Source organism: Scophthalmus maximus, chromosome 8, assembly GCF_022379125.1.
Source record: "Scophthalmus maximus strain ysfricsl-2021 chromosome 8, ASM2237912v1, whole genome shotgun sequence".
Classification (NCBI taxonomy): domain Eukaryota; kingdom Metazoa; phylum Chordata; class Actinopteri; order Pleuronectiformes; family Scophthalmidae; genus Scophthalmus; species Scophthalmus maximus.
The window spans coordinates 6,523,257-6,545,101 of NC_061522.1; the positions used below are offsets into that span (position 1 = coordinate 6,523,257).

General features: G+C 42.8%; 1 protein-coding gene across 10 annotated transcripts; it reads left to right on the forward strand.

Moving 5' to 3' along the window:
* The first annotated feature begins 175 nt into the window (after nt 1-175).
* prom1b (prominin 1 b) lies at nt 176-21,789 on the forward strand. Of its 10 annotated transcripts, XM_035638200.2 has the most exons (30): nt 177-872; nt 9,047-9,108; nt 9,582-9,608; nt 9,726-9,931; nt 10,986-11,106; nt 11,230-11,293; nt 11,420-11,509; nt 11,830-11,853; nt 12,156-12,373; nt 12,497-12,571; nt 12,823-12,886; nt 13,037-13,045; nt 13,193-13,352; nt 13,665-13,817; nt 14,407-14,530; nt 14,678-14,781; nt 14,936-15,020; nt 15,141-15,287; nt 15,405-15,476; nt 15,939-16,031; nt 16,454-16,471; nt 16,649-16,702; nt 16,833-16,913; nt 17,315-17,383; nt 17,731-17,820; nt 18,511-18,626; nt 19,174-19,239; nt 19,424-19,532; nt 20,385-20,419; nt 20,536-21,789. In XM_035638200.2, the coding sequence occupies exons 1-28, from the start codon at nt 599-601 to the stop codon at nt 19,500-19,502; spliced, it is 2,745 nt and encodes a 914-aa protein (XP_035494093.2). In that variant the 5' UTR covers nt 177-598; the 3' UTR covers nt 19,503-19,532; nt 20,385-20,419; nt 20,536-21,789. The 10 variants fall into 10 exon arrangements, with proteins under 10 accessions (XP_035494094.2, XP_035494093.2, XP_035494098.2 ...); XM_035638201.2 differs by lacking the exon at nt 13,037-13,045 and having other exon boundaries at nt 176-872; XM_035638203.2 differs by lacking the exon at nt 16,454-16,471 and having other exon boundaries at nt 178-872.
* The last annotated feature ends 56 nt before the right edge of the window (nt 21,790-21,845 follow it).

Here is a 21,845-nt window from a genome sequence, read left to right on the forward strand (position 1 = left end):
CATTCAGCCTTTATGTGCCAAACGCTTCCTCTCAACTGTGCGACATTAAAATACACATTAACGCTTTTAATTATATCAATATTAATTGACTAATGAAACTCCGGGACCAGAGAGAGAGAGAGAGAGAGAGACCTGCACAGGTGATTGGACCGCGCGGTGTCGCGCGCCCGCAGATGCGCCCGGCGAGTCTCCAGCGTGCACGAGCGACGCTGTGGCTTCGCTCGCTCGTGCACGCGGCGGCAGCAGCAGCAGCAGCGGGCGGCGGCGGCGGCGGCAGGTGAGAGCGAGGACACCGCGAGCAACGTCGGAGAAGCTCCGGGGAAGATGTCGGTGACGAGTCCGCACCAGGAGGAACCCAGGAGCCGCAGCAGAGTGTCGAGCGTCGGTCGCTGAGTTCTTTTGAAAGTTTCCCCGTCGGACGGGTTTGTTCGTGAGCCGAGGGGATACTCATCAGAGGGACAGGTGTCTCACGTCCGCGGCGCGCCTCGCCTCTCCATCCCCCCCCCCCCCCGCGACGCGGTGCCAGACTCGGAGGTTTTCTTGTTTCTTTTCATTGGTTTTCTTCTGTTTGTGGACTAAGGAGGTTTTTTCCGGGGACATGTTGTGGACCCGGTGTCTCGTCCTGCTGCTCTGCTGGGCCACGACGGGCGGCGAGCAGCAGCAGGCGGAGGAGAGGGTCGGAGGTCCGGCCGAGGTGCGGGCAGACGCGCGGAGGCAGCGGTCCCCTCCGCCGGTGGAGCCCCTGGATTTCGGGTATGTGCCGGCGGCGGTCTACGACACCCACGCGTACTACGAGCCGGGGCCCATAGGGATCCTCTTCCACATGGTCCACGCGTTCCTCTACGTGGTTCAGCCCAACTCCTTCCCCAAAGGTGAGAGCATCATCCTGCTCAGCTTCCTCCACATCCCTCTGGTTCCCCTCCGTCCCTCCTCAGCTCCGGATCTGTTTCTGATTCCCAGGTTTTTCTCTATTTTATCTTCTGTCTCTATTGAACATGACTTGTTATTTGGACAAACACATCACATAAAGTGAGATTTCATGACCTGATATTTCACCTTTCCCCCATTATGAACATGTGCATATGTATTTCAAGCTGTGACCCCAAAGTATTTAGATGATGCCAATAATCCTGAGATAACATTGTGCCACACATGCTAATATATATATATATATATAGTTATAGTTATAATTAAATAAAAATACAGTACAGTACTAATGTTAAATGGAAAAAACTGCATAAAGGTGCATCAGTGTTATAGTATATGATGTCACAAAAGTTGTAAATCACATCTATAGAAATTAGGAATATGCATGTAAGAATATTACACTATAAAGGGAAGAGATGTGATTAAAAAAAAATGGGTTAATTAGGAGTTAATAGCAGTTGATGGAATTGATGAGACATGATGATGGTGCATGTGTGGTGTGATATCAAACACTGATGATCAGGAGTGTATAGAGGTGTATTTATGAAACTCTAACTAAGACCCCAACAGACAGTATTTAAATAAATACGAGTAAATTATTCATATAATAAAATTGAGGGGCCAACAAACTCACGATAATCACAAATATATATTTGTGCTGTACAAAACTATTTATTTCCTGACTATGTGTCAGCCGCTCACAGGTCACAAACTGTGTTGAGGGGGCATCGGTTCGCCTTGTTGTCATGAATGTGGGAAACCTGTTAGGCCCACAGGTGACTCAGAATCTGACCGATCTGTTGTACGTCATAAACTAAACAACAAAGTCAAAAAACTCAAAGAGAGACTGCAGTTGCAGGAATCATCCACCCATGTTTCTGTATTTCCCCCCCTTTGAGAACTCCTCATGTACCACATGGATGCTTCAACGCCTGACCTCAAAAACAAGACTGCCCGAGCGGTTGGCCTCCAGTGAACTTCCTACACAGGTGTCAAAAGAGCGTATGCGATGGTGGCGTGTGCTCGTTGAGCCCATAAAGCCAAACTTATGAGCAGATTAATGGGATCAATAGCCGTCGGAGCTCATATCCTACTTTGGGCCCCATGCTGTGACAATACTGCTGTGATTTAATGTTGACCAGGTCTGTCAGCTGATCAATGCAAACAGAGGGAACGACGCTCTCTTGTGCGCGTCCCCCTGGTGTGGGGTGCTGACCCAGTGATGGACGTTCCGAGCGACGTTTGTTTGTGCGCTCCTCGTTGTGCAACTATGAGCGGTCACGCTGGGAGGATGACACAGTGCAATAGGATTGAAGGTTTTTAAGTTGCTGCCATTTTCGGTGTCCAGGGTTAGGCCTGCCGGCTGGGTAATCAATTAGCAGGTCAGCGATTAGGAGGAGGCTTTCTCAGTCACCTGCATCACTGCGTAATACCTTAATCCACCGGACCATATGCTGCCTGCCACTGTCAGGGACTTTCCTGTGTGATTCACTGTCTCGCGCACACGTACAGGTGGAGAGAGAGAGACCACCTGGATGTCATGTCGCTCACTCCCACACATCACATGTCATGTGTGTCCACACACACATCTTACATACACACAGGCCTCCTGTCTGTCGACACACTGTTTATAACAGAGGCTGCTCGAGGGTTTGGCTCCCACATCGTCAGCGCTCTAAATAAATGATATGCCAAGTTTGGCGGCAACAGAGTCAAGGAAAGCTCTTTTTTGAAGAAACCGATATGGGTTTGTCAGTGGCCGAGCAGGTTGGCCCGTTGGACGATATGTAATGCCAATATCATTTTTTTGCATTAGAAAAAAACACAACAATTTGATAATGACACCAAATGAGACACAAAATTGCTGGATTAGTATTAATCTTACACTAATGTATTAATCCCCTGAACTACTAAAAAAGTAGATCAAGTTTTTTGTGTGCATTGTCCCTATATGCATCAGTAGATCTACACTACTACTACTTATTAAGCTAATTTAAAAATCAAGGGAGGCTGTGGCTCAGCAGGTAGAGTCGTTCGAGGCCAGTCCGCATGCCGATGTGTCCTTGGGCAAGACCTTGGGCAGTGTATGAATGTGACAGAAGAAGGAGAAAAGAAGTGCGGTGAATAGCAGCGCTGTACGAATGTGTGTGAATGGGTGAATGTGACTTTCTTGTAATGTGCTTTGAGTGGTCTATACGACCAGTATAGTCCATCTAAATTAAAAAGAGATGTCCACCACTAATCAATAAGTACATTCTATAATATATATAAATAGATATACATATATATTTGTGTTAAACGTCTGGATATGTTCCTGCAGACGTTGTTTTGTTAATCTGCCTTGTGATTATCTCAAAATGCCAGACACTGGCACAATTAATCGGCCGAGAGATTAGTCAGTCTGTCACTAATTAAAAGACATCACTTTCAATACAGAAGTGAATTACGGAAAAGGCACAAGCGTCTCCCTTATAAGACCATTCTCTGTGCATCCAAAAACTTGAAAGAGATTTCTGTGAATTTACAGTACATGTTACTCCAAAACTATGGAAGCGTTACAAAGCTGAAATTGCTTCAAACTTTGAAATCGGAAAAACCAAAGCTGATTTATTCAACACCCCATTCATACATACAGTCTTTGACACAAGATAGACAGAATTATAAACTATTAGTAAAGTTGAGTTTCACGTATTGATTTAATATTCCTCACTATGCAAATTGCAACTGACAAACCGGATAAATATAATTTTTTTAATGATTATTAGCAACATTCAATTATTTCATTAAAATCACTTATTTAGATGATGCCCCAAGAAGATGAACACGTCGTACATGAGTTATGGACAATAGTAGTTTTGTGGATGCTGTTTCCCACAGTTTTGTTGATGTATTTGTAGGATAAAATGGTAAAAATGAGCCGTACTGTGCCGGTTAGTCGGGAAATGCATTTTTTATATTGATTTTAGATATAAATAAAACTCTAAATACTAGATTTTTTTGTGTGTTATTTCTCTTAAAGTGTGTTTTACTTTTATTAACTAATGCTACCTATCATTAGCAAATTGCCACATCATCCCAGTTAGCATCTATGATGCTTCTGAGAGCCCAGTGCAGCATAAACACATTTAGCTGAAGGAAGTCACTTTACTGTGGTTTTTTACTGACAAGGTTAATTTTTCCTGCAGAAGTCCCTTCTCCATTGAAACAGAATGCACACGCACTCCTCGTATGAGTTTGCCTGTGCAAGATGTTTCCTCAGTGGACGGTACATGTCTCTCTGATCCTGCTCTTGCATCGAATTCCGTTGCCAAATGTCAAATAGTGTTTCCTGTGACACCGTTGGTCCACGGTTGGAGAAACATTTTAGTCCATGTGAGCGGGAGTGATGAAAGGAAGTTCACTGAACTGTCCTGTCCGATCAGTTGGATTCCCTGAGGTTGATCACATAGTAATTTGTGCCGTTTTATTTTATTCCTATCTTGAAATGTTCACGCCGTTCTGGTAGAGCGGCTCACGTTTGCCAGCGGCCCGGGCTGAACCTCCTCCTGACTCACTCGGCCCTCGTTACAGATCTGTGTGAAGGTGGAATTTGGGGAGAAGAGGCATTTGGCCCTTTTTCACTGAGCGAGGAGTCGGTGTCTTCTTATCCCTCCGCCACACACAGGGCAGATTAGAGGATTAGCATCCGTCCGCAGGGCCAGTACTACCACTGTGCTGCTACCACTGTTACAGATGGCATTGTCACACACACACACACACACACACACACACACACACACACACACACTTACTGAAAGTGGGTCATAGTCCTGGTATTTGTATGTTTGCTTTAATTACTTTGATTGTAAGTGAACTGGCTGTTTATCATGGAGCAAGTGTCTTAAGTCAGATCACACTGGTGACAAACCCAGATTGGTCGTCTGATAAGGAATATTTAAGAAAGGCGGCATGTGTAAGATGAGGTTGCAACTACTCCCCAAAAAATCGCCGTCTTTCATTGCAGACACTGTGTGCAGGCCTGTTTATCTATGTTAGTCAAAAGAAATGACTAAGTGAGCGGGCTGGACTTGTTATTCTCTTGTAGAGCCGAAATGATAAGTCGATTGATCATGTAGTCGCTCAGCTGCAAAGGCCACCATTTTGATATGCAATTAATAATTTCAGTAATTTATGAGAATATTTGTGGATTTTCCTATGAAACAGAAAGAATATCTGTTTGAAGTGTCAAAATAAAAAAAAGCAGTTTAAGTATTTCAGGTTATAGGCTCCGGGGTATCATGATGTGTATTTTTTTGACTATTCTTCACATATTTGATTCACTGTCCCTCAGTCAGCTGTACCAAAAATGATCTTTGGATCCCTTTGTCTTTCTTTATGTGATCTTAAAATATACAAAAGGGAAAACAGACTTTCCACATAATCTCCTTAGCTCACTGTGCTGTGTAACTTTCTTTAGAATCTGCTGCTGTGAAAATACATACACTACCACTACTTACTTCAAACATACTGTACAGTTAGTAGTATTCAAAGTAACATACTGTACGCGGCGCGTGACGGTACCTTTGGCAAACCCGACGCGACTCATGTCCTAATGCTGACACCTCTTGAACTGCAGCCCACAACCTCAACTCCTATTAACCGGCTTGGAATGAGAAGTTTGACAAAAAAGGAGCGACTCTGGCTCTGTTGGCTTTTCTAAAACAATCCCACTTTGTCGCCCCTCATGTTAAACTTGTTTCAAAAAACAATTTCAGTCAAGACAAGGAAAAATGTCGATCGTGTTTCCCAAACTCCAAGATGATGTTTTGCTTTGTCCACACACCAAAGATATTCAGTTTGCTGACATAGAGGAGCAAAGAAACCAGAAAATATTCACACCTAAGAAGCTGAAATCAGAGAATTTTTCCTTTTTAAAAAAATAAAAACTACTTAAAAAAAAAAAAAATAAAACTACTCGATTACTAATCGTTTAACAGTTGCTGTTGTAGTATTTTCATTTTTTTATGCTCTCATGAAATCCTGGATAGATACTCTTACTCAACCCTGGTCACTCCTATCCTACCAAATGTACTGTACACACCTCCGCCAAGGCTGAGCGTTTTTTGCATAATCTCTCAATCCTCTCCCAAAACTCAATAACCTGTTACCAAGCCTCTTTGTAAAACGTCCCTGCCAATCTGTCCATAACTTTTTAAGTAATCCTACACACAAACAGACACATCGCACCAATCACATAACCTCCTTTCACGGAGGTAAAAAATCTGTCTTATCCAACGTAAGCATTACTTTTAAGTTTTCCTCTAGTTGCCCCATGAGAGCGAACACGTTTGCTGGCTACATTTCTAAAATCCACAATTAACCTCGTCAGGGGCCGGATGCAATCACGCTAATGTTTGTTTCAGCCCTCCGTGTCCTGTGTAGGTGGAGCCGACGGCGTTACTTCATTTTTTGAGGCCTTTCATGTAAAAAAAAAAAAAAAAGGGAAAAAAAGCCGCTTGCGATGGTCGTCAGGTTGCATAAGGCCTTCCAGTAATCTCTCAGAGAGGTCAGTGGAGAGGATTGTGCCAGTCTATATTTACACATTACAGTAAGAGGGTTGTAGGTTCTGACTTATATGTCACCATAGCTAACTAGCAGCAGTGTTGTAATGGTTTGCTGCATGTATTTTTAGTCGTACAGTGGCATGAATGTGGTTTTTTGTTTGCTGGTTGAATCGTGAATGCACAGTAACAATCAGTGATGTGTGACAAGTGGATTCATCACGACAAACAGTTCAGAGCACACACAAAACCGAGGAAATGTCTTATTTGGGGCTGCAACGAATGATTATTTTCATTATTGATTCATCCGTCCATTAATTGATTAGTCGTTTTGGTCCATAAAATGGTGAAAAATGTCGATCCTGTTTCCCCAAACCCCACGAAGATGTTTAGTTTTGTCCACAAACTGAAGATATCCAGTTTACTGTCACAGAGGAGCAAAGAATCCAGAAAATATTCACATTAAAGGGGCTGAAATCTTTTTTCATAAAAACTACTTAAACCGATTAATAAATGATCAAAGCAGTTGTTGATGAATCTAGCAGTCGATAACTTATGGATTCATTGTTGCAGCTCTAAAGAGACAGTCTGGTAGTGGTCTGTTCATCCTGTCAGGTCTAATTCCCGTGGTCCCCCCCCCCCACCACCACCCTCGACCCCCCTCACCCTTCCCTTTCGTTGGCCGCAGCTACCTCTTATACTGGGTCACTGAACTAAGCTGTCTAAGCTTAGATGCCCTCACTGGCTAAGGCTAACTAAGAAGCTGAGCAACAACAGGTGGTATCAGATGTGCTCATATGCTGCATCTGCAAAAATGAACCAGTGAGGTGTCCTCCCTCACCCCCGACGGGACAGGCCGAGATCTTCCCCGGGTTCTATTAAAAAGCAGGCTCGCACAGTAACGGGTGCCATCGACTGGAGAGAAGTAAGGACGCCACCTCCCACCTGCCGCGAGGAGAAAATCTGGAGAGGATTATCCACATGGTCACAAAAGATACCCAGCTCCTTTTCCTTTTCCTCTCCACAAAGGCTCTCACAGATTCCACAAAGATTCATACGGAAAAACCCCAGAGATTTCAAGGCTCTTTGCTTTGCTGCCAATCATTCAACAATAGAAAACCCATAAAAGAGGATTTCAAGGGCATACAGTATGTTGTCTTTGACAGCAGCCAGTATAGAGAGGACGATAAAACTGAAACGATTAGTTTATTCATTGTTTAGGTGAAAAGCCTGTAGAAAAATGAAATGGCAGTGATTGATAATCAGTTTGTTTCAGCTTATGTTTCAGATGCAAAAAAAATTGGAGATTTTAGCTTTTCAGATCGATAGATAGATTCACTTAATTGATCCCAAACTGGGAAATTCCGTAATATCATTGTAATGTAAAAACGGTAATAATAACAATCAAGGAAAGATGCCAACTTCAATTGTTCACCATTGTCTGTCTCACTATCTAATTTTATTGTCTGACGACGATTCGCTGATTAATCGAGAGAACAAATTACAGGTTGATGAGTAATTTGAATAATCGTTAGTTACAGTACATCCCTGTAGGAAATGTGGGGCGAGAGAAGAGAAGAGAAGACGTTTGCTTTACACAGTGTAGACTGTTGTGGCGGCGACAGAGCTTCACATGTTCACACCTCGTGTGAAGGTGAGAAAAAACGATTTTGATCCCAGTTCACCTGAGGTCATCCGGTGTGTCGCAGTTTGTTTGTGGTCAGCGTTTACATGCTGGCCTCCATCCGCTTGCCCTGTGCCGAGTGCAGGTGCCCCCTACTGTACCAGTCTGAGAAGACTTGCTATGTGACAAATACGTTTCTTACAGTTAAAGAATAAGTGGAGACTTTTGGTTTTCACCACTCGTTCCTTTCAGTTACCTGTGAGAAACTCGACTTGTCACAAACACTGGAATTGCTCTTTACTGTCTATTCATCCCCTTGAGGCAACTGGTGCTCAACATATATGCTGTGTGCGGGAACACACACTTGTGCGCTACACAGACGTTGTTTCTTTCAGGTGTAGGTTCACACGCATCCATTTTGTATGCGATGGTTTTCACTTTTGTTGTACACGTTGTCAATATACATATGATATATGTGGCACACATGAGTGTGTATCGTGGTACCGTACATGCATGCAAGTTCTCTGGTTCGTGTGTGTGTGTGTGTGTGTTTACCTGCTGAGTAACCTTCTGGTGGGTGAGTTACCATGCAGGTGAGCTTAGTGCCGGCTGACCTACATAAAGAAACAGACAGCTGGACTGAAACCACAGAGCTCGTTCAGTTCAAACTACTTAGGCTAAAAAACACCCAGCTGCTGGATACGTGAGGAAATACACTGATGCTCCCACATGATCTGTGTTGTCTGCTTGTGAAAAGATAAATGGATTTTTGTTCGTCCCAGCGTAGTTATACCGGAAGTTCATTTGATTATCTATAAATCTGGTCGACTAGTCGCCTACATCCAACTGTACTCCCTGTGAAACAGGATGGATTATTATTTTTGCAGCGTAGTTATCCGCAGATTGAAATCCATTCATTTTTATGATGTATACTCTCTCTTTTTTCCCCCCCCAGATCTGATTGTTAAAGTCATTCAGCAAAACATGGGCGGAATCAAAATAGAGGAATGGAGGAAGGTACGTTTGATTCAAGTGATGGTTGAGATGAATTTACAGTGTAGCTATATGATACTGAACAAATGTAACGCTAACAAAGTAGCATGTTATTGATATTTAAACAGAGGCATATAATTGAACACCTTTTAAGTATTAGATTTAAATAAAGCAGCTTTCAAGTGTTCTAGAATTGTCATTTTGCACAGTTTAATCTTACGGTGTGTTTCATTTAAAGAGAATTAAATCACCCATACATACTGTACTTGAGACACGTGACAGTAGGAATCATAACATGGAAAAAAACTGTTTGAATTGAATTTACTTTTTTCTTCATGTTGCCTTCTCACCCCTCTTTAGAAAACTGTCGCACTGACCTCTTTTTATTTATTTATTTTCCATTTGCTTCTGTGTGTGTGTGTGTGTGTGTGTGTGTGTGTGTGTGTGTGTGTGTGTGTGTGTGTGTGTGTGTCTGCACACGTGCCATGGCATCACAGCCAGAAAACGTTGTCCTGTTGCTGAAGGTAAACTAATCACACTTTGCTGTAAATTTCCCCCCACACTCCAAAGAGTTGAACTAATGACTGGTAAATCCCCCCCCCCCCCCCCCCCCCCCCCCCCCCCCCCCCCCCCCCTTCCAGTGGGTCTACTACGAGGCCGGGTTCCTCATATGTGCCACCATCGGTATCTCGCTGGTGGTGCTCACGCCCATCATTGGCATGTGCTTCTGTGTGTGTCGATGCTGTGAGAACTGCGGAGGGGAGATGCACCAGAGGCAGAGGAAGAACGCCGACTGTCAGAGAGGCTTCTACACCGCCACGCTCACCGCCTCCTCCATCTTCATCATGTGAGTCTTCTGGGATATTAATCCGTTTTGTCCACCATCGTTGTGATGTAATTCACTGTGTATGTCCGCGTTTCTGCACTCTGATGACTCCAGTTGAATCGACCGAACCTGTAGTGGCCTCATTCTGCTGCAAATATCAATAGGAACAAATAAGATAAACATTTTGGCCAAACATAATTAAATGGGGCAGTAAGCGATTTTGGGGAAATATTGTTTGTTGATATTTTTTGGACTGCACTGGTCGGGGCTCCAACCCGCAGCCTCGGGTACGGGAGACGGACGCGCTAACCACGAAGCCAATATGAGTTCATGTTTATGTGTTAATACCTGGGTTCTTCACAACATACACACATTCTCTCTCTCACACACATACACGCCTGGTGGAGGAGACAGGTGCACAGTCGGTGAAATTCTATCTTATCTAACGACAGTTAGGTGTTACTGATATCACTTTGTCTGACTGTGAGAGGCCTCTCAGTCTGAATGAGTGCTTTCACATCACAAACATGTATGTTCACACACGTGCGCGCACACACACACACACACACACACACAGACACAGTAAAGCCATTTGAAGATGTGGAGATTTTATCTGGTCTGGCTTTGTCGTTGTGATTTTTTTCTATTCACTGCAGATTTTCTGTTTCATTTTTTCTCTGTTTCTTCCTCTGGCAGTTTTTGTCGAAAAATGAAAAAGTCTAAGCAATAATTCAAGTCTTTTCAAAGGGATTTACAGTGTGAAAGAGCTCAGGAGATTTCAGGTTTTGTAATCTAATACCTTAATTGGTAGGAATCTTGCTATTTTGTATTATGAATTCATCTGACAGTGTGTCACAACATTAAATGTACAGAACATCTGGATCGGTCATTTGTTTCTTGTTTGACACTAGTTAGTCTTCAGTGAATGACTTTTGAGTCCCATTCAGCAGAAATCTATCTTTATACAGTATATATATGCTGCCCTCTGCTGGTCAATGTTATTTATAACACCCTCTTCTCTCTGTTGGGTGTGTGTGTGTGTGTGTGTGTGTGTGTGTGTGTGTGTGTGTGTCAGTTTGGGGATACTTGTTGCCTATGCTGCGAACCACAACATCAGCACCCAGATCAAGAGCACTCGCCGGTTCATCAACACCAACATGAGAGACCTGAAGACATTTGCCAACAACACACCTGCGGTAAGCACAGTTACACACACACACACACGCGCGCACACACACACACACACACACAACCACAAAACAAAAACACACACATATTCATATAAGTTTAATTTGCTTGTGTGTTTTTTTCTGTTGCAGCAAATTGAATACCTGACAGCCCAGTACACCACAGCCAAGAACAAAGTCCTGTCCGACCTTGACAGTAAGCCAAACCCAGACTGTCTGTTCACATAATTAAGTGTTTGTATTTGTCAGTGGTTCATGCAGCCATTAATAACTGTGGTGCTGTCATAAATCCCTCTGATCCGCCTGATGTGTGTCCTGACAGACATCGGACCGTTGCTGGGCGGGAGGATCCACAGTCAGCTGGAGAAGGAGGTGGTTCCATCACTGGACACTGCGCTGCGTATGGCAGGAGGTAATGCACTCACTCACATAGTAGCACAAAACTATGTGGAAGTTCAGGGGCTAAAATACTGTCTCCTGGTCCTGATTCTGATTGGTTATATATTCATTTCAAAATTCAAAGATGGGTCCATTTAGTAAAGTCAGAAGTAACAGAACAAATCTAATCTAGATTGCTTCACTCTACAGTTGCTAATAATTGTCTTTTACATGCAACTTCCTCTCTTGTGGGTTTCCTGCTACAGAAACCTGATTTGCCTTTGAGCGACACATATCCTCACTGTTTTTTTTTACTTTCTCCCTCCCCCTCCTCACATTTCCTCTTATCTAAAGCAAAAGTTGAGAGTGCCATCAAAGGTAATCAGAGCCGATGTGGGATCAGTGGTGCAGTGCTGGTGAAGTGTTAGAAACAGATTATGATCCTGAACCACTGTTTCTATCTTGTTTAACAGTCTTTTGTCGTGGTTTTCCTCTGTGGCTTGTTGACCTGTGCTCAGTGTGACCAGTGGTATTGTTCTGTGGTGTGTCTACATACGTGATGCTCTTTCTATTTGACTGTACAAATCAACTGTATTGTGGATTATTTTGGCAAAAAAAAAGTATAATTTTTGTCAAAACATTACTAAATTTTGATTCCATCCGCTCTCTTTTGTGCGCAGCCATGCGGGAGACCAAGGAGGCCCTGGAGAACGTCAGCTCCTCGCTGGAGGTGCTTCAGGAGGGAACGGGGAAACTCCAGGCCAGTCTGTCGGGGGAGCGCGCCTCTCTGTCCAACACCCTGTCCGACCCCGCCTGCACCAACGGCGCCGTCTCTCACACCTGCAACACCATCCGGTCCACGCTGTCCCAGCTGGGAGTCAGTGCGAACTTCTTGAGGGTACCAGTGAACAATAGATCGCAAATCAAAACCCAAAATTGGTTTAATTTGCTGCAATGTCTGCATTGTTACTCATCTTCTTTTTTTCTTTGATTTCCCACCTCTCCTCTTTCTTCTGTGCAGCTACCGGATGTCAATCACGCCTTGTCCAATGTCAACACAGTCCTGACGACTGATCTCAGCAACATTGTACAAAAGGTGAGTCTCTGTGTCCTGTTGAGCAGCTGGCACCTGGAATTGGAAGAGCATCCGTGTCTGGATAAGTTATCTGGTCATGATTCTGGCAGAATCGAGATGACAAGCATTTTTTTAACACCAGGTGTAAATACAGAGGCCCGAGAATTAAATGTCATCATCCAGATAATGTGTCCAGATACACATGTTAACACCAGTTTCAACCACCTCATTTGTCCGCCTCATTTTTTTTCTCTCTGTCTTCCCACTTGCAGGGTTACTCATCCTTTAATGACACACCACGACTGGTTAAAGAGCAAACAAAAAATATTGTCTCAGGTACATAATTGTATATAAGTATGTGTGGATTTAGTTTACGTGGGGGGGGGAAATGACACTGCTTTCTGCTCATTATTACAAATGAGATGAGATTAATGAGATTCTTTCTCTCACCTTCACCTGCATACTGATGGATACTGAAAACCGTAGCTCTTCCTCGTAAGTCCTGTCTAGTCTCTTTTCACTCTCTGCTAAACGCCTCTTTCTCTAACTTTGGCACGTCTGAGGGGACAGGCTGTGTACTTTAAAAAAAAAAAAGAAGCTAAAATGTGTCCTTTTTTTGTGTGTTTGTTTGTATGTGTGTAGGAGTGAAAGGCATGCTTGATAAGATTGGCCTAGAGATCAACAACTTCGCCAGGATGTTCCCAGTGGAAGCCTCTCTGGCCAATTTCACCCTTTTCCTGAGTCAAGGACAGAAGAACATTGAGTCCTTTTACCCGCAGATTGACCAATTCGATTTCTACAGGTTTGTGCGTTTTAGGCCTTAAAGCAGCTAATGTTGATTCAGGATTAAAATGTATAAAATAACAATGCGAAAACAATATGATAGTGTGACCGAGGGTTGCTCATAGTGATGCACACAAAGAAATATCACCCAAATCTTCCAACTGTGTGTGTGTGTGTGTGTGTGTGTGTGTGTGTGTGTGTGTGTGTGTGTGTGTGTGTGTGTGTGTGTGTGTGTGTGTGTGTGTGTGTGTGTGTGTGTGTGTGTGTGTGTGTGTGTGTGTGTGTGTGTGTGTGTGTGTGTGTGTGTGTGTGTGTGTGTTGTGTGCTGCAGGTGGATAGGCTGTGTGGCAGCGCTTTGCATGGTCGTCTTGGTCCTGGCCTTCAACATGCTCGGGCTACTATGTGGTACCTGCGGCTACGACAAGCAAACCACACCCACAACCAGGGGCTGCCTGTCAAACACCGGCGGCAACCTGCTCATGGCGTACGTTACCAAGACGACTGTGCAGTTAAAGGATAGTGGATCTTTCTCGTGTGGCAGACACATTTTTCCCTAGATGCCCCTGGCCTGTGTTTTTTTCTGCTATGATAATTTAAAGTGTCTGCTCTGAGACAGGTTTGTTTGTGTGTCATACATACGGACATTCAATTACATTATGGGGGAAATGAGTAGCAGTTTGTCAAATCCAGAAGGTAACAGATGGTAAAATATGGTAAAACTTTATTTGAACTGTCAGAAGATAATTTCAATTGAGAAAATGTAGATGTGGAATATTTGTTTCATAATCAAAACACTGCCCGCCAATCTAGGTCTGTGGATAATATCTATAGATTTGTTTTTATACATCGGTAAACAGAGTTCAGTTGTATACACCCTCACATCCTACCATTTTTGTAGCTTTGTCCCTGTTGAATAAAGCCAGTAAAAATGTATCCAGGTACTTTGTTCGCTCGGCAGTTACAGAAAAGTGAACTTTCATTTTCAACCTAAAAAATCTAAAACAGGGAATAAATAAAGCAACATTTTGAAATAGATGAATATTTCCACTACACTCTGGCTCTTTCTCTTTCAGCGGGGTGGGCTTCTCTTTTATCTGCTCATGGCTGCTGATGGCCATCGTGACCGCCTTGTTTGTTGTCGGTGGCAACGTGGAGAAGCTGATGTGCGAGCCGCTGGCTAACCGACAGCTATTCCAGGTACTAATCACAAACTCTTTTCCCTCCTGAACCATCCTATTTTCACTCTTCTCTCCGCCTCTCCCTGTGTTCATATTGAGAGGATTATATAACAGACAACACTGTGGCACTTTGTTGATATGAATGTGTGTGTGTGTGTGTGTGTAGATCATAGACACACCGTTCCTGGTTCATCCTTCCAAGAGGAACTTCCTTCCTGGGATGCTTTTTCAGAATCCAAACATTGACTTGACTTTGGGGAGCATGTACAGGTAACAGGCCAACAGCTGACACACACACACACACACACACTGTGCAATATGTATTTTAACTAACTGTTTTAAAAGGAGCAGATTGATTCGAATTGATTTGTATATTTGAGGTCTTCAGTGATGTATCATGCTGTATTATCATCATGCCTCGTAGGGAGTGCCATGAGAACAATGGTCTGTATCACGCTCTGCAACTGGAGACCATGTTCAACATCAACACCTTCCTCAACAGAACTGTGGTGAGGGAGAAAAACACTTAGATAGGTGTAGGAATCGCTTAAAATAATCTGTCTCATTGGAACAAAGATGAATGACGACGTAGTAACTTTGTGAGTTTGTTTGTGTTCGTCTCACCACAGTACAACAAGGATCTGGCCAAAGTGTTTGAGAACGTGCAGGTGGACCTGCAGGACATCGCCCTCCTGGAGAAGGCCGGCAGAGACAACCTCATCAACTTCGCCAACTCGGGAGTTGGACAGATCGACTATGAGGCGTACCTGGCTGAGGTGATCTGCTCCCATCCAGACTGAAGCCAAAGTAGAACTAAGTCGATTTTTTAAAAAGTGAAAGGTGTACAACATAAGGATGTTAATCCTGTTTGACAAATGAATGTCTCACTATAGGTGACGAAGGGAGTCACTCTCGTGGATCTCCTGACCTTCTCTACTGACCTGGAGGCCCAGGCTGACCAGCTGGTGAGGCTCATCTTGACTGTGCCGACAGCAGCGTTACAGCTATTACAGTCCAGTGTCACATTTTGTATAAGTTAACAATGAGTGTGAGTTGTTCGTTTTCTAGCATTTGGGATGTGATTGTTTGTAGAATACTGACACATGTTTAAGACTGCCATATACCAAATATGTAGTCTCTGTGGAAAATGATTTCCCTTCATGCTCATTGATCACTGAGCCGAACAAGCTGCCCATTCACCATGAACACGTCAGGTTTATTGCATGAACTCCTGCTATAGGGACCGTGCCACATGGGACATGATACAGCGGGATTAGTGTGCACATGTATTTGTAAGGAAGGAAAGGAGAATAAATCACTCATAAGTCACTATTCATTACCTAAGGGTCCTAAAGATTTGATTGTACATTTTGTAGAAACGACTGCAAATAAGTCACTTACCCTCAACTTCGTTTGTTTGTTCACAGCCACGTGGTGCTCTTGAGAACGCACTGCGGGGACACGCCAGCAGTATCAGACAGATCCACAGAGAAATGGTGGTGCCCATGGAGCAAGCGATGGTAATCACCTCTCCCACAACACACACACACACACACACAGACACACACACACACACACACACACACACAATATTAATGCCACACACAATTAAATACCCTTAATAGATATGCACAAGCAAATACATGCACAGGTCCTCTCCTACCTCCAACTACACCTTTCTTCTACTGACAAAGTAAATGAGAACTGGATTCAAAACTTCCACTGCACACTTACAGAATTATATCATTTATGTATTTTTACAAAATGAACACATCTTTGTTGGTTCACCGTATAATCATCATAATCAGATGACATCGGAAAAAATAATCAAAACAACATTGAATCATACATTTTGTGTCACTCCTAAAAATGTGTCTTTACTCTTCCACTCAATGTTGCTTCATTTTTATTTTTTCTTCTTTCTTTCATAAAATGGTGACAGAAATATGTCAAGGCGCGGGTAAGCCTCCGTTGATGCACGGCACGGTGTCTGTGTTTTTTCTCTGAGTGTTTGTGCCGTAGCGACGTGGTTCGTTTTGTGACAGCAGTGGTGTGATGTGAATGAGTATACCAATAATTGAATGAGCATTTGTATTATACTTGCAACGGTTTACGTTTTTTTTGTCTCCTCGCGCAGAGCACTCTGAGCCAGAGCATCAAACTGCTGCAGAGGATGTCCAACGACCTGCCGGTGAGAAAACACACCTGTTGTTAATCCACAGCAGCATAATACAAATCCCAAAAATCATACAGAGACAACCAGTTCAAATTAACTTTTCTAATTTAATTCTCTAAATTAATGAATTCTTTCTCTCTCTCAGGTCAAGGTCAATAATATCCTGAGTGCCATCGATGCAGCAGAGTACCTCATCACTCATAATGCCTCCCATGTGGTGAAGCAGGTACAAGGCTTTTAACAGATGAAATGCTTCAGATTTTAAATGCATGTCAAAAGATTCAGTGATTATATAACATCTGCAAAGATGTATGTGTTCTATTTTCTTCTAATAAATTATTTAACAAGAGCAGCGTAATAATGCCATTTTTACCTTATTCATGACTATTAAGAATCCTTTTGTTTTGCCTGTTTTTGTTGTTGTTGTTGTAAGAATTTAGTTGTGACTGTATTATATCTCCCCATCACTTTCACTGAACTCAGATTAGAGAGGCATCGCTTAATGGCCTGTATTAACAGGAAGAATTTTTACAGCATTAAAAAATGTATTTCGGTGCCAAATCCTTTGACCCTAATCATACGGCAGTCGCACATTTCCTAACTTTTTCTTTCTCTGTTGGCTCACAGGAAACAAAGGGCTACATGCAGAGCTTGGTGGGATACTTCAAACAGTACACAGAATGGGTTAAGAATTCTGTGAGTATTCTCCCACCCCCGTCCTTTTTAAGAGTCAATTCTGAGGAGTTAGGTTTTTAGTACATGACAGATGTTTTAGATGTTTCCTCACTGTAAGGAGATTTTTGAAAAATGTCTAAGACGCCACTTTGATTTAATTTGAAGTCAGTAATGAGAATGAGGAAAGATCTCAAGATCATGCAGCGGGAAGTGAAATGTCTACTAATGTTTATTCTAATTAAGTTCAGGTTTCACTTTTTTTTCATTCATACCAACACTGTCATCATTATTTTAGGTTTTTAAATTATGTGTGTGTGTATGTGTGTGTTTGTGTGTGTTTGTGTGAATGTTTGTATTTTTCTTTACAGTTGACTGCAGAGGTGGCCCAGTGTAAACCAATCAGTAACATTGTGGACAGCATGGAGATCGTAGGGTGCAGCTTCTTGGTCGACTCAGTGGTAAGACGCCAGAACAACGTGATTATCAATGTGTGTGTATGTGGGACTTCTCATGGAGCTCAGGGTTTTGCGACCACACGTACAAGAACAGTATGTCCTCAACTCCCTGACGTACAGTACACTCACACACACACACACACACACACACACGCACACACACACATACACACACATTGAGATGGGACAGAGTATGTTTTGAGGCATGGTGGCGACATAACACGCACATAGATCCTTCAATGTTTTTTACCTGCGGCCCAAGAGAGTCGTAATATTTACAAATCAGCTATATGTCATGCATTAAGGCTGTGCGAGAGTTTAACAAGATCTCAAACAAGCCACATACTGTGAGCAACACAAACAGAGAACAGGTCAGTGCTGCAGCAGAGCCTGCACATGTACACTTGCTGCATGTGTTCTTCTTTAAATGTTCTGGCAGGAAATGTTCCGTAAAATTTCCTGAGCAACACTTGCGGACATTTGCATTCTCACATACAGCCCCTTCGGAAAAGTTCAGGAAAATGTCTGGACTTCCGGGCATGTCTGGAAGCAGCTGTAGTGTGTCATGGAGCAGGAAGATTCGGTAGAATCTCTCAGTCGACGACTGAAACAATGTATAGGTTGATCCACGATATGCATGTTTCTGTAAATACGCGTTTCAAAGACGTTCCACTTGATACATTTGTTTTTCAGAACACATTCTGGTTTGGTCTGGGAGCCTGCGCCATCTTCATGATCCCCAGTATCATCTTCTCCATCAAACTGGCCAAGTATTACAGAAGGATGGACACAGAGGACGTCTTTGAAGAGTGAGTCCAGACAACACACAGGCTCATTTATGCAAATAGACAAGACAGATAATTCCTTAGTTTTACTCCTAGCGTTCTAAACCGTCTCTGTTGTCGATCAAAACACAAATAATGAATCGTTTTCTTCTCTCTTTCTCTCTTGTCATCATTTTGGTTGCATGGCCCTCAATTCTTCTTACATTTTCCCGTCACGTTATTTCCCGTCTCTTCTCCAGATCCTCGTACCCGTGGCTTGTTGCACTTTGATATTTGTCTGCTATGCGTGCGTCCTCTCGTCCTCTTCCACATGCCCTGTATCATTTTATTTTGGGTATGGAACACTTCTCCTTTGGATCTCATCTTTCTTCCCAATCTTTTCAACACAAATCACCTGCGTGATCTCGTGTCTCTTTGCATGGATTCTTGTTTTTCCCTCCTCTTCCCTTCGCGTCACTCCCCACCATGGACTTTATTTCCGTCCATTGGGACGCTCTCTGAGGACCTGGCCTTCCTTGAGTCTTCCCACTCTCTCTCGCTCACCTGCCCTCCCACGCCTCTTGTGTTGCAGTTTGGGTAATGCAGGTAATCACGGTGAACAAGTGTGCGATATCCATGGAAGCCTCACTGTGGTCAGGTACGGGTCGTGCCCAACCAAATTTGCTCACTTGCATGCTGAGGTGATAATCGGTGGAGGGATATTTTTGTCTGCAGACAGGACCAAATGTGCCACATGAGATTTTTCCCCGCAAATGTCATTATTCATAAAGGATTCCCCGTGTGTGTGTGTGTGTGTATGCATGTGTTTGGCTGTGTTGTAGTGCGTGTATACGTAGCTCCCCCTATGGCGACACTCTGTTCCCTCGGGCCTCCGCTCCCCCGAGCTACTCTGACTGGTGACCCACCGGAACGTTCTCCCTTTCAAAAGAGGTATTGATTCTTAGTTACATATATTCATCCACTAATCCACTTCTAACTGAAGTCACCATCTAACAACCACCGACCGTGCGATCATCACCAGCCTGACGTGGCTGTTGTTTCACCATCGTTCCGCTTCTTCCATATCAGCGTTTCATCCATTCGTCGTCTTCAACCTTGGCCAATGACTGTTCATGTGAACTTTACTCAACATGGAGAAATTACTCATGATGACCACGATTCAAGCCCCATATCTGACATGATTTGTGAAGATTCAGTCATTTTTCCTGTTCGTTCCTGGATTGTTCGTCTTGTAGGTCCTTGTGGCGTGAACAAGCATTTTATGGTAAAAAAGTGACAATAAACATTACGGAACAACTCCGAGGTTGTGTGTATAAATAAACCTACAATATGCTGACCAAGATAAATAAACTATATTTTTTAATTTGATGTTTTTTCGATGAACTCCATGTAGATCTGGAGTTTTTCATTTCTGCTCAGATAGTTTACTGTATTATTTGCACAATTATTCCTTGCAGCTATTTGCATTCTGTGAGAAGTCGTTTCTAAATGATCTTGTGGTATCAAAGTTTGTGATCAAAGTGCATCATCCACTTCACCACTAACAACGATGTCACAGATGTATCACAGAATCCGTTTTCAGGGTTTTGTGTTGCTCAATCCACCTACGATATTGATCCATAATCAAGGCCAGAATACAAACACTGTCTGTCTTAAAGTCCACAAAAGGTCTCATTCTACTGAGTTTTTGATTTGCCTCTGACTGTATGTCGCAGGCAACCGCGAAAAAATACATTTGTTCATTAACCTAACGTTGATTTTATTTTCCTCTTTTTGCCACAGTGGACAAGAGAACTGGAACTGAGCTTTCCTTTGTGGTAAGTTTTCCTTTGTTTTATTCTCATCATCAGTAAAAAAGAAAAAAAACAACACTTTAGGACAGACCGCTGGTTATTTCTGACATTCACCGGAATATCCATCTTTTCCTATTTAGATCTAAATACATTCCAAATATAAAAGGGACAAAGAACTTTGTGGTGAGGACGTCCGACCCCCACGTTACGCCAACTGTAATCTATCTCCTATCCAGGATGATCCAGTCAGCACCACAACCGTCCTTCTAGTGTTTCATACTGTACTTTGTCAAATGTCCGAACACATTTGCTGCATAGCTAGTTTTACACGTAGAGAATGAATTTGTACTTCATCAGTTTTAACGTGTACATTTTTTACGCTTTCAATACTTTTGAAAGTTTTATATATTTTTGTTAATGTTTGTTTTATAAAATGTAAGTAGTTTTTTTTTTTTTGGTAGTTGTAGCAGCAGCTCTTTTCTTTCCCTCCATTTTTTTTTTTTCTTTGCCTGGTGAATATTTGTAACGGAGCTTGCATTACTTTTGGCTCTACAGGTTTTTGCACCGACCGGGTAGATTTTCATTAAAAATAGTTTTACATTTTGAGAAATACACTTCTTCGCTTTGTTGACCAAAGTGCTGAACCAACAGGCCAACTCTGCCGACTACGAACCTCTGCCATTAGCATGGCTAACGTGTCAATTTGTGGTTTTACAGGGTTTGGTTTTTCTACATTCGAAAGAAATGAAATTTTTTAAAAAAGGATAAATTAGGCTCGAGGCTGATTGTGTTTTGTGTTTCCTTCAAATGGAGCCAAGTCAGCTGTCGTCTCCCCATCTCCAGTCGTTTGCTAAGCTAAGCTAACCGTCTCTCGGCTGTAGCTTAATATTTAGCATATATATATTTTTACATGGAAGTTATAAGATCTTCTCACCTAACTGTTGGAAAGTAGCTTTGCGAAAGTTTATTTTACAAAATATCAAACTGTTCTTTTAATACATTTTTGGGAAATGAAGGTATTAGTCCAGAGTTTACCCTGGTTCATGATTCTGCAAGAGGCGAATGTTACAAGCGATTCAACACACACACACACACACGAGCTACATGCATGCTAGTGCTACGCTAACAAGGTTTCAAGACGGCTGACGGACATAAAAGGGTTGTGTCTCTTAGGCGCCTCGTGGCCAGACCATTAGTCGACTTGTTGTCAGAGGTTTGTTGTCTCTTCACCATCCTGTGGTTTGACAAATAAATCTCCCAGAAGCCTCTGTGGTGTCGGAGGTCAGAGGTCAGACGGAGTAAAACACACACAGTCACACAGACACCCTTCAAAAAATGCAGATGCAGTTTCTGGCGAGGACGCTGCTCTGCGAATAAAAACTTCCGTCCAGTAAGTGTCTGCTTTGTCGTTTTTTGTTTTTTTTGTCATGAACGTACGATTCATCAGCCA

Coding starts and splice junctions, on each gene's coding strand:
- prom1b (XM_035638200.2), top strand. CDS start 599: ATGTTGTGGACCCGGTGTCTCGTCCTGCTGCTCTGCTGGGCCACGACG. Junction 9,109..9,581: donor AAATAGAGGAATGGAGGAAG/GTACGTTTGATT, acceptor ATGGCATCACAG/CCAGAAAACGTTGTCCTGTT. Junction 18,627..19,173: donor ACAGAGGACGTCTTTGAAGA/GTGAGTCCAGAC, acceptor CTTGTGTTGCAG/TTTGGGTAATGCAGGTAATC.